This window comes from Candoia aspera, chromosome 5 (assembly GCF_035149785.1).
Source record: "Candoia aspera isolate rCanAsp1 chromosome 5, rCanAsp1.hap2, whole genome shotgun sequence".
NCBI classification, from domain to species: domain Eukaryota; kingdom Metazoa; phylum Chordata; class Lepidosauria; order Squamata; family Boidae; genus Candoia; species Candoia aspera.
This window is the reverse complement of record NC_086157.1, coordinates 116,233,111-116,245,189: the sequence shown is the minus strand read 5'-3', so window position 1 is coordinate 116,245,189 and position 12,079 is coordinate 116,233,111. Positions and strand designations below refer to the sequence as shown.

General features: G+C 48.5%; 1 protein-coding gene across 1 annotated transcript in view; it reads right to left on the bottom strand.

The window, feature by feature from the left end:
* Nucleotides 1–12,079, bottom strand: part of NUMA1 (nuclear mitotic apparatus protein 1) — a 63,119-nt gene that overhangs the window by 32,583 nt on the left and 18,457 nt on the right. The window contains exons 3-6 of the mRNA XM_063306017.1: nucleotides 7,954–8,039; nucleotides 4,156–4,235; nucleotides 3,007–3,089; nucleotides 1,599–1,679 (exon numbers count right to left, since the gene is read on the bottom strand). Of these exons, the coding sequence (XP_063162087.1) occupies nucleotides 1,599–1,679; nucleotides 3,007–3,089; nucleotides 4,156–4,235; nucleotides 7,954–8,039 (330 nt within the window). The remainder of the gene's footprint in view (nucleotides 1–1,598; nucleotides 1,680–3,006; nucleotides 3,090–4,155; nucleotides 4,236–7,953; nucleotides 8,040–12,079) is intronic.

The window sequence follows — 12,079 nt, the reverse complement described above, 5'->3', positions numbered from 1 at the left end:
GAAATCCAAGGGGCTGGTTGTATTTCTCAAAAGTCCTGCATGGCTTGGGGGGGGGTCACCTACAAGACCACTTGCCCAAACACAATCGGCCTGGCCAAAGCACGTCTGCAGAGGGCTGCTGAGAACCCTTGCCTCCTGTCTGGTGCGGTGCGAGGGAACCCAGAGGCGTGCATCTCTGCCGGAGGCCCTCCCCGTGGGATAACTTACTCCTGGAAGTAAGATCTGCCCCCTCAGTGGAGATGTTCAGAAGGCCAGTTAAGACCAAGCAGATGAATGTACAGGTAGTCTTCGCTTAGCGACCACAACTGAGACTGGAATTTCGGTTGCTAAGCTAAGTGGTCATTAAGGGAATCCAACCTGATTTTACGACCTTTTTTGTGGTGGTCGTTAAGCAAATCACCACAGGCATTAAGCAACCCACATAGCTGTTAAGTGAATCACACAGTTCCCCATTGATTTTGCTTGCCGGAAGCTGGCCAGGGAGGTCAAAAATGGTGACCACAGGACACTGCAACGGTCATAAATGCAAACCAGTTGCCAAGTGCCCAAATCATGATCACGTGAACATGGGGATGCTGCAACAGTCATAAGTGAGAGGATCGGTTGCAAGTTGGTCTTCCCCAGCGCTGTCGTAAGTCTGAATCGTCGCTAAACAACTGGAAGGAACGAAGGCACTGGAATTATGAATTATATTCTTCCAAGTTTGTCATGACAGACTTTTAAGGTATACTGCAGTGGTGGGGGTTCCTGGTACGCTTCTACTCTATTGGCACTGCATTTTTCCTCATAAGCCACTCAGCCAAAATGACAGAAGAGGCATAAAAGGATTTGTAGTAAGTAAACACGTATGCCAATTTCTTACAGCCTGGCACCTCGAGCCTGGAAAAAGGTCTGGCTTCTTTAACGAACCGCAGAGAGGTGCTGCAGTTGGGCAATGACTGGAGTACTTCTTCCTAACCGTGCCCAGCCACGTTAAAGAAGCAGGAGGCTGGTGTTCTTGCCCCCCTGCTGCGTATCACTCCTCTCAAGCAATACCAGACCCACTTCCTGTCCCTGCTGCCTGGCAAACACCAACCCATGCCCTTCTAAGGGCATCTTTTTGCTCCTTCTTTGGCCATACTGAGAGATGCGTGGGGTGAGAGGCTGGTGTGGTCAGGATATCACTGGAGAGGGCAACAAACATTTCCAGGCTGTTTTCATTGGCAGTGGGCAAAAATTTGAGATTTAAGTCTTAAAGGAGCTTTAAAAACATGTAAAAATCGGAGAAATTGACCTGACCTGGCTGTTTCTAAAGGATGAAAGTTATCCCACAAAGCATGTGTACATTAAACAAGCATTTTTAAAATCTGAACGACTGCTCCACCATTCTCAAATAGTCGTTCTCCACTTTGTGGAAGTATCGGCTGAGCATGCGCACCGTGCCATTCTGCAAACGATGCCTCAGTCTAGCCTCTTACTCATCAATATTACTGAATTTGCATTATGCAAGCAAATGAGAACACTCCAAAGGCAAAAAGCAGCAGAGCAACTTAGATGCTGACTAAGAGCCACCTGGCTGGCTGGATTCCAGATGGAACACAGAAGATGATCCCGGTTACCTGGAGGTCGTATTCGAGCGTGGTCCACTCCCGAGGAATCTTATCACTCATGGAAGCATAGTAAAGCAGCAACATAAGCACCTCGGGAGAGCAGAGCAGAGAAGAACAGTCACCAGACCACATCTACAAGAGGACGACGACGCTGGCTCCAGCAATGGAGGTTCTCTGCCAGAAGCTCCATGTGATGGTCACCCAGCTGCAGAAGGCTTCTGGCCAAAGATGGCTGGGAAGCGTTTGAGCCGGTCCATCCTGAGGAAGCGGGCAAGGCCTCGTGGCTGGGAGCTCTGTGTTCTGAGCCCAGGCTCCTCCTGGCTGGTCAAGGCCTCCCGGGAGGTGGCCTGGGGTGGGTCCAAGCCGTGGCTAATGCCTCATGGAGGGAGAGGGCAGTTCCGCCTACCTTAAAGGAGGGGATGGTGCACCCTTGGACTTTTGTCCCGTCTCCAACTTTCCCTTTTTGGGGGACTGTTGTTGAACAGGCGATAGGCGCTCAGCTCCAGAGGACCCTGGATGAAGGGGGTTATCTGGACCCTTTTCAAGCAGGGTTCAGGCCAAGCTATAGGCCTGAGACGGCAACGGTCACACTTGTGGATGACCTCGGGGAGGGGGGTGATGCAGCCGTCCTGGCTTCTTGAATCTCTCAGTGGCCTTTGATATCTCTGGACCAACTTGGGGGGTTGGGAATGGGGGGCGCTGTTTTGCAATGGTTCCCCTCCTTCCTCCATGGTTACCTCTAGTGAGTGTTGGGAGGGAGGGAGGCCTAGTCTCAGATCTATCTATCTATCTATCTATCTATCTATCTATCTATCTATCTATCTATCTATCTATCTATTTTTCCAATTTGTATGGCCACCCGTTTCATCTAAGCGACCCTGGGCAGCTCACAACAGGTAAAAACAATAAAAAAAACAAGTTAAAAACCAATATACAAGCATATAAAATCTGCCCATCATCAATTTAAAAAACATAAAATCACAATCAGCAGCAGAATTCATTCTGCATCAGCTCAAGGCAGCCATTGTAAGAGCTCCCCACCATCGCCAGACCCCCAAGCACGGTGGCAGAGCCACTATCTACAGCAGTGTTTCTCAACCTTGGCCACTTTAAGAGGTGTGGACTTCAACTCCCAGGATTCCCAGCCAGGCTGGGGAATCCTGGGAGTTGAAGTCCACACCTCTTAAAGTGGCCAAGGTTGGGAATCAGTGATCTACAGAAACCACCGGGCAAGGTATCTTTACATTTCTGTGGCCATGAACCATCGTTCCTGGCCATCTTCCTTCATGGCACCTGGACAATGACCTCCCCTCAGGCCTCCGTCCTCCAGACTGAACCTCCCCGTTCCTTCAACCTGCCCTGACCCAGCCCAGGCCCCCAACAGAGAAAGCAGCGAATACCAACAGCGTGGCAATACCTTGGCTAATTCCAGCTCTTTGGCTGCTAAAAGCTTCTCCTCAGACACCAGGCTCTGTGAGGCGGATTTGTGCTTGCAAAGTTCTGGAAGGAGACAGGCGGGCAAAGTGTGAGTGGGCCTTGAATTCCGTCACGTCACATCATCTCCAGGGACAGCGTCTCCCCCACATTTTGACCCAGCCCGAAGTCTTCTGAACTGAGCCAGACTGCAGGGAGCTGGCCCTCTTTTGCTTCAATGCTGCTACTCTTGGAATCCAGGCACAGCCTGAGCTGCTAAGACATACTGTACCGTGCAGCGGTTACATTTTTGTTCTTTCGAGATATATTTCTTCCGTGTATGCTGTCTCTTTTTACGCATCGGGCACCTTTTGACCAGGATAGAATTTAAGCTAGTCAGAGGTTCAATCAGAATAGGAGCACTGCGCCAACAGCAGCTTTCACAGGGCACCTCTTCTAGTCCTTAGTTGAAAGACACCCAGAGTGGCTTGTCTATCTGCAAAACCACTTTGGGTGACACTTCAAAGTAGTGTTTCTCAACCGTGGCAGCTTGAAGATGAGTGGACTTCAACTCCCAGAATTCCCCAGCCAGCAAGGATGAAGTGTCATCCAGAGTGATTTTGCACACAGACAAGCCACTCTGAGTGCCTGCAAGGCTGGCTGGGGAATTCTGGGAGTTGAAGTCCACCCATCTTCAAGCTGCCACGGTTGAGAAACACTGCTCAGAGCACTGAATCTGATTACCTGGGAGAAACAGGAACCAGCTTCAGGCAACTAGGTGACCCCTCTGGCTGGGTTCTCCCCATCTCTCTCTTGAGGGGTGGGCAGGAGGATGCCCCCAATCTAGAAAGCCCTACTGTGTGTGTGTGTGTGTGTGTGTGTGTGTCCCCGTCCTCCTGGCCGTGAAAAGGGAAAGGGACTGGTTGGGACAGGGAAGGAACAGGAACTTTAGAAGATAGGGCTCTACGGACCATTTCATCCTCCAGATCATGCCAAGGTGATCTTGGTAAAGGTGTATGGACGACGACAACAACAACAGAAGATGTGAGAGGGAGGCTCAGGCAGGTGAACAGTCAAGAGCCTCTGACTGATAAAGCTTGTGGGGGGGACTGCCAGAACAGAGTTCCCCCCAAGATCTAACGGAATCACTTACTTTCGAGGAAGCCAATGACATGGGCCACCCGCTCAGGGACACTCTGCTGCAGGGCAGCCTGCCCCTCTTCTGTGCCATGGCTGAAAGAGAGAAAGGGGTCATTTCACTCCAGAAAAGCAGATTCAAACTTATTCTTAACTGGGCAAAGGGAGGCAAAGCATCAGGAGCAAGCAGGGAAACGGCCTAAACGTGAAACCATTTGCATCTACCCAGGCGATGGAGCTGCCAGACATGAAGCTAGCGTGGCAGGCAGACACGCTGATGCCGCTATTATGGAACCGGGCAATTGGATTCCAGACAGTTTGTTTCTCTGATTTATATTTCACCTTTGATTCAGGAGTTTCCACGGGGCTTCTTCCTCCTGTTTTCCCCCAGAGCAGCAACTCTGTGAGGTAGGCTGGGCTGCGAGGAAGTGATCGGGCCAAAATCAACCAAGGAGGCTGGGCAGAGGGGTTAATCGTAGCGAGGGAAAAAAGAGTCTGGGTCTTTTAGTTGTCACACTCATTGTCATGAGTACTGATGGCGAGCAGGAGGGGGCCCCCATCCAGGGTGGAAAACGCATGCGTAGAACTGAGGAATTAAGCAGCCATTCGAAGAGACACAGATCAGACCCGCCTTAGCTTTTGGGGTTTATCTGTCTGGGTTTTTCCCACGCTTCTTCAGTTTGTTAGGATTCTGTTTATGTAGCAGTAATAAACACTAGAGACCTACTCCTTGTCTCAGCGTGATTTCTGACTGTTAGGACACTCATCTTGAAGACAGATGGCACGGTTCTACCTTAAGAAACAGCCTTCCTGGACAGACACCCCCACCTACCCAGGAAGAGAACCCACAGGAGGAGTTGGGGAACAGATGCCTCTCCATGCTGCTTCTCTGCTCACAAACACCAAACTCCCCAGGCTCAATTACCAAGGATGACAGCTCTGTTTACTTCCTGGAGTAGGCCTGCCAAGCCAGTAAGTCCCCAAGAGGAGGAGCTGCCCATGACGCTTGTGAAGCCGGCTTTGTGCATGAGGGCGGCAGCCTGGACATCCAAGTCCAGCTTCCCCAGAAGCTCCTGGCTAAACCTTTTTTGGCACAAGCTGCAGAAAGCTTGTGGACTCTTACATGCTGACACATTTATTATCACATGAGTTCTCGTGGCTCCCAGCTACCCGACTACACAGCATACTCAGCGCTCCAGGAATGAGCATCCTGCCTGCAATGCTGGAAGGGACACAGAGCAACCATGCCCAGCATTCCCCCCCATGCAATTCTTTTTAAAGGTGCCAAACTGCAGCCACACTACAGTGAGAGAGGCCTGCAGAAGAGACTCCCAGTTTAAAATAGGGCAAAGTGAAGGATCACTACCTTGGGACATATTTTGCCTTGAATTCAGGGTTTGGTCAGGAAGAATTTTATTATCTCTAAAGCCCACGGGGAAAATCTTAAGGAGTTCTAATGTTTATAATTAATTCAACAAGTGAATAGCAAGAATAAAAGACACCACCATAATCTGCAAGTAATCAGATCATTAATACAGAAAAGCCATAATAAACTAGGAAACAACGCTATAAATACTGTAGTAACTGAACACCAAAATAAAGCCAGACTCAGAGATGGCATTCAACAAGCAGGGCCTCACAGGCGAGAAGGCTGTCCTTCGCATTTCTAAGGGGTGGGTATGGGGAGTATCCAGGCAGCAATCAACAGCCAATGAGTCAGCAACTCATTAAAGCAGCCATATCAGGCCAAGCAGCTGCTGACAAGGGCTGTGTCTGCATTCCAGTATGCTCCGAAGAGCAGCAAAAGTAATCCATTCTTGAGTGATCGTAGAACACAAGGGTTGGAAGAGAGAGCCACTATGGTCTTGTGGTGAAGGCACCAGGCTAGAAATCAGGCGACTGAGAGTTCTAGTCCCGCCTTAGGCATGAGAGCTGGCTGGGTGCCCTTGGGCCAGTCCCTCTCTCTCAGCCCAAGAGCCAGTCAGGTGTGGTAGGAGAGTTCTAGTCCCGCCTCAGGCATGAGAGCCGGCTGGGTGTCCTTGGGCCAGTCCCTCTCTCTCAGCCCAAGAGCCAATCAGGCGTGGTAGGAGAGTTCTAGTCCCGCCTTAAGCACGAAAGCCAGCTGGGTGACCTTGCATCAGTCGCTCTCTCTCAGCCCAACCCACCTCACAGGGTGGTTGTTGTGGGGAAAATAGGAAGGAGTGTTGGGATAAAAAAAAATCTAAAAAAAAGGGAATGTCTAGTCCAAACCCCTGCCAAGGGCAGGACTCCACCACTACAGCATGAGCGAGCCCACTGACTCCTGGGGAAATCTGTTTGTGGAACACTCTTGCCATTAAGGATTCTTCCTGATGTCCAACCAAAATCTACTTCCTGCTCCATCTTCTAAATACTAACATCATAAGCAATTTAGCATTTAAACAAGATTATAAAATTATGAACTTGGCCTGAAAACCGAGGTGATGGTTTCTCTAGGTCCAACAACAATCTACTTCTTGCATTTTTCACCAGCTGCAGCTTCTAAGCAATCCTCACACCCCCATGTTATGAACAACGCTGAAAGTGAACAGGCAAGGTCCACTTTCAGTGCCAACAGACCTTGGCATCAATGAATTAAAGCAACTGTACAGAGATCACAGTGGATGAAAAGATACGTCTCATTAAGTTGAAACAGATCTTATCCTACTCCATGGTTACTAGGCATGGCAGCTAGAAACCCAACTCCTAAATACATCGGCATTATGCCAGCAATTTCCTCACACGGACAAAGAGGGCAGGTCGTTGGAAGATAACTGAATGCTGATTTTTGACCTGATCAAGGTGCTTCAATTGCAGTTCCCCAAACCTCATCAGAACAAGCCATGGCTTCACTTCCTCAGAAGCCCTGAGGTCCAGAGGCTTCTCAAGGGTCTAACAGTGATGCACAATCTCAGTTCATACATCTGGATGCCAATAAAAGAGTAAGCCTCTCAAGGCTATGGGGAAATGGGAATATATAACCGAGTGAATCCTCTGGACCCCTGCAGTGTCTGTGTTTGTATTTTTAGTGGCCGACTTCCACCCTTCTCACTGCAAACTGGACCTGGTGCTGAAGTAGTAACGGCGTGGATAACAGTGTGGCATAGCACGGAAGGTGCAGCGGTGGGAGCTGGGCACTTAGTTCCACCCTCTGCCGTGGAGACTCACTGGGTGGCACTCTCTCAGCCTAAACTACCCCACAGGGTGGTTGCTGTGGGGGAAAAACAGGGACACTACATATGCTGCCTTGAGCTCCTGCAAGAAAGCCAGAATACAAATTTAACAAATCAATAAATACAGGTAGTGCTCGCTTAATGACCACAATTGGGACAGGAATTTTGGTTGCTAAGTGAAATGGTCATTAAGTGAATCCGATCCAATTTTACCATCTTTTTGCAGCAGTCGTTAAGTGAATCACGTGGTTATTAAGCAAATCACACGGTTCCCCATTGATTTTGCTTGCCAGAAGCTGGCCAGGAAGGTAGAAAATGGCGATCATGTGACCACGGGAGAATGAGACAGTCATAAACGCAAGCTGGTTGCCAAGCATCCAAATTGTGATCACGTGACCACGGGGACGCTGCAATGGCCATAAGTGCGAGGACCAGCTGCAACTCGGTTTTTTCCCACAATGTCGTAAGCCCGAACAGTCACTAAACGAATGGCTGTTAAGCGAGGACTACCTGTATGCTTGTCTCTTAGATCCTTCGTAGTGCCCATAGCCAGCAGAATTATGCACCTGCTGATCTACTACAGGCTGCAGGAAGAAAGCACGAGTGTCCTAAGGCCCTCTTACATTTTGCTGATGATCCTGAGGAAGACGCTGCAGTCCTGGAGCTGAGACAACGAACTGACGGCATCATCCAGCTTCAGGCTGTTCACCTGCGGAAGAGAAGAGCCGTGTCACAGGCCAGAGGTCCAGCCGCACGCCAGTCGAGGAGCAGAGCCCCGTGCGACCGTTCTGCCCGGTGTCGCTCTGAAATGCTAGTCAACGAGGACGGCTGCCGCTTGCCAGGACATGTGCTGGATAGAAAAACACGCCCGAGAAACACGTGGGAAGGGAATAGCGATCACACGCAGGGGCTGGTCACATGCATTAAATATGGAGCAGAGGCAGAAAGTTTCAGTTCCGATGCCGAATCCACTCTAAATCTCTAGCGATGTGGATCGGGATAGTCCCCTGCTCCAACTTAACAGGCGCTGTGTGTTGCAGAAGAAAATTAAACCAGTATTTGTGCAAAGGGGTCCCAAAGCTCTGGGATGAAGCATAAACAACAGTCTTCCCGCCCTATGTGATACGAGCGCTATCAGGAGGCTGACATGCCCCCTTCAAGACAGAAACAGCTGTCAGGGTGAAAAACAGCAGCGGGCGCTTCTAGCGCAGCCAGGGCCGCCTCAGGGAAGCCCCAGGGAGATGCCCCAGGGAAGCCCCCGAGCACCTCCGGGTTACGCTCTGGCAGGGCCCTCAGACTGAGACCTCCCCAGTGGGGCACGCCCCCCCCCTCAGTGACGAGTCTAAAGGCCCTCTGCCTCCAAAGAACACAAACTCTTACCTCTTCAGCGTGTCTTCTCCTATTAAATTTAAGTAGCACCTCTGTTCACCACGGACATAAAGTCCTTCCAAACGCACTTAAATGCGCACCAAAATCTTCCAGGCGCCTGAGGCAGCAGAAGCACCGAAGAAACAACGCCAAGTCCAATGCGCAATGGGAATGTCCAGTGGCTGGAAAGCCTGCCCAGCCCCTCTGCTCTGGGATCATCCTCACCAAGGGTCAAGCAAAGCCTTTCTGAAGGGCTTCATCGGGGCTGGGGCTGCTTTTAAGATCTTCTCCTCCTCCTTCCCCAATGAAATGTTTCAGCTTGAAAACCGGGAGGACGAGGGCTTTCACTGCATCTTCGACTAGGGGCCCTGAGCAGCTTTCTCTCCTCCTCCCTCCAGCCACGCATTTCCTTTCCACCTGCAGCACCTGCAGTGCCCTCATACCTGTCCTCAGGACAACCCCTGGCAGACCAGGCACAACCCCCGGCTAACTCAACCTTGCGGGCAGAAGGAAGACCCTCGAGGTCTCTCCCCCTCAGGAGAGCCGACTGCTGCATGGAAGGGCTGGCCGCTTTCCAACCCGTACATGACCCACACACACCGCAGAGAAACTTTTTCTGAAAAGAGCCAGGAGCCCTTAAAAGAGGGAGACTGAGTCATCTACAGTCTCGGGGGACCCTGGAGAGGGCCTGCAAAAGGGAAAGCTGCAACCCGAGAAGGCAAGGGAAGCAGCGCTTGGAGCAGCCGAAGGCAAAAATACTCAGAAAACATTAACCAAACCTAATCATCTCTTTCTACAGTTCGCATTACAGGCATTTTTATTTTTATTACTTTAGTACACAGGGAAAAAGGAAAAAAGGTACAACCCCCCACCACAAATACTTACAAAAAGCTCAGTTTTTAAACATAGCATTGAAACTCAATCAGGTGGAATAATCTCAGTCTTTCTGCTGTATCGATAAAAGCCAGTCATAAGCAGGGAGCGAACACATGTCAACAGTTATAAACTGGGGGGGGGGGAGAACGGGGGCCTCTCTTTCATTATAAAACAATTGTCATTTTTGCCAGGTAATAAGTTTATAGTTATTCATATAATGATACATTACAAATCTGGGATACATGATTCAAAATTACATTGGCACCTTTAAGCCACATTACCTTTTCCCAAACCATATTAACAAGGCTATGGACATTAAACCAAAATGTGGTGATAGGGTTTCAAGCTGCAATTATGTATATAAGTGTCCTCTCCATCATTTTACATGTCCAACATACTAAGGCTGACCACCAGCCCTTTTTAAGTGTCTTCTGAGGTATCCAATCAGTGAAAAGAAAAGGCTGAATTAACTTTTTCTCAAGATCAGAAGAAACATGTTTAATGTTTCTAAGGTTCTTAACCAGTGATTTTTAATATGGGGTGCTTTAGCCCTTTCGCCATCCAGAGTGGTTTAGAGCTGGTGGCATACAAGTTTAAAAGATTATTATTTATTCTGAAACTCTTGCGGATGATTAAAGAATATTACTAAGGCAGATATTAGTTATCTATTAAAAAACCTGTAGAATTAGAAACAAGTTAACAGGAACTCAAGAGTTTGCAAGTGCATGTAGAACTAATTGGGTAATCAAAAGTGTTTCAATTCCAGAGTCTCCAAGAACTCCAATAAATTCAAAACTTGATCAGCAATTAGCTGATCTAAAGCATTACCTATTAGTCCATGGTTTAAAAGAAATGTATCTGCAATTTTCAACCCACAGTTACCCCAAAGTGTACACTTATCATGTGAATAAGGGTCAGACTTAAACTTCTCTAACATCTTCCAAATATCGCTCACAGCCCTGAAGGCTGGAAACAAACACCAGAAAGACAACCAAGCCCAGCAAGGCAGCACCACGACCCACCGCCTGTCCAGATGTGCATCACAGGACCTTTTTCACACTGGGTGGAAAGCTCATTGCTCAAAAGGAATTCTCTTACTCATCGCAGACAGCAACTAACTACAAGTCCGTTCGTTACCATAACAGGCTGCTTAACTTTTAAATAAAGATTTTATTAGCTTTTGTGATAAATCTTACTATTCCTTACAGCTACCTTTTCAAATGCTGGCAGCAGCTGTGCTGTTTGTCTCTTCCACCCCAACACTGAAAGAACAAGAAGTTTCTAGCATAATGCTATGAGAAACAGCATCCACAGGACTGGGACACCAGCCAGCCATCTTCCTATTCAATCATGATCAACCTCTGCCAGCTCTTCCATGAGGTCAAGGATGCCTGTACAGGTAGTTCTTGTTTAGCAACTGTCCACAGTTACGACGGTAATGAAAGAGTAACTTTGCAACCAGTCACAGGTCTTTAAAGCAAAGGAATACTGAAGTAAGATTGCAAGCCCAGTCATGGTTTCACTTAGCAACCACTTTGCTTAACAACCAAGTTGCCAGTCCCAATTGTGGTCACTAAACAAGGACTACACTGAAGATGTGGCAATCTACAATGGAAAGGCAGAGGATCATCCGATTGCCCAGCAAGAGAGATCCACCTGATTCTCAAAGAGAGCAGGCATTTTTTTGCACTCTTCCCTTGCCACTCAGCTTCTCTTGCTGACCAAAACACCTATCTCCAGTGGTCAAGGCTGCAGCAGATAGCAAGGAGTCAGAATGCCAAGGAGTCTACTGGCCTGGATCTTCAACAGCTTCTTTCTGGCCTCAGCAAAGGATGAGGAGAAGGTCCGCCACCCAAATCATTCTAAACCAACTCTCCTGCACTGCTGGAAAACCTTCTACAGGAGTGGCTTCACAGGGGGCTTAAAAGAATAAGGGGGAATAACGGAAGCCCTATTCCATAAATTCTAGCCCATCCCCAGAAAGAAACTTTAGGGTTTAAGCCATTTTTACCAGTTCCTCGCTTTCAAACATACAGTAGGTATCCTTTAATACAAAAAGAATGCAGTAATTTCTATTTCTTGTTCATGGTTGCAATTATCTGATGATACAACGATAACACACTATTTCTTCAAGCTAAATATGGTCCAATAAACACTAAAACCATCAACATTATGAGCTGCCTGTTCTGGTAGATGCAGAAGCTTCCTGCAACCAATCACATGCTCCAATTGTCAGGCCAGCTCAGAAGAAAAAACAACTTTTAACCGGAAGGGTGGAAATCTAATTCTCAGCGCCACAGTACAGCTCAAAACAAAACCACGCAAGCTCTACACAAGAATGAGGGATATCAGAGCATACAATTCTTGCTGCTCTTCTCAAGTTCCAGCTCTAGAATTTGGGCAGCAAAGGGACTACGTGTCTAAGTTTTCTTTAAAATGCTTCCTCTGGGCATTCTGAATGGCACCTGACGTTACGTCCCGGGGCTGGGCACGCAATGTGCTGAA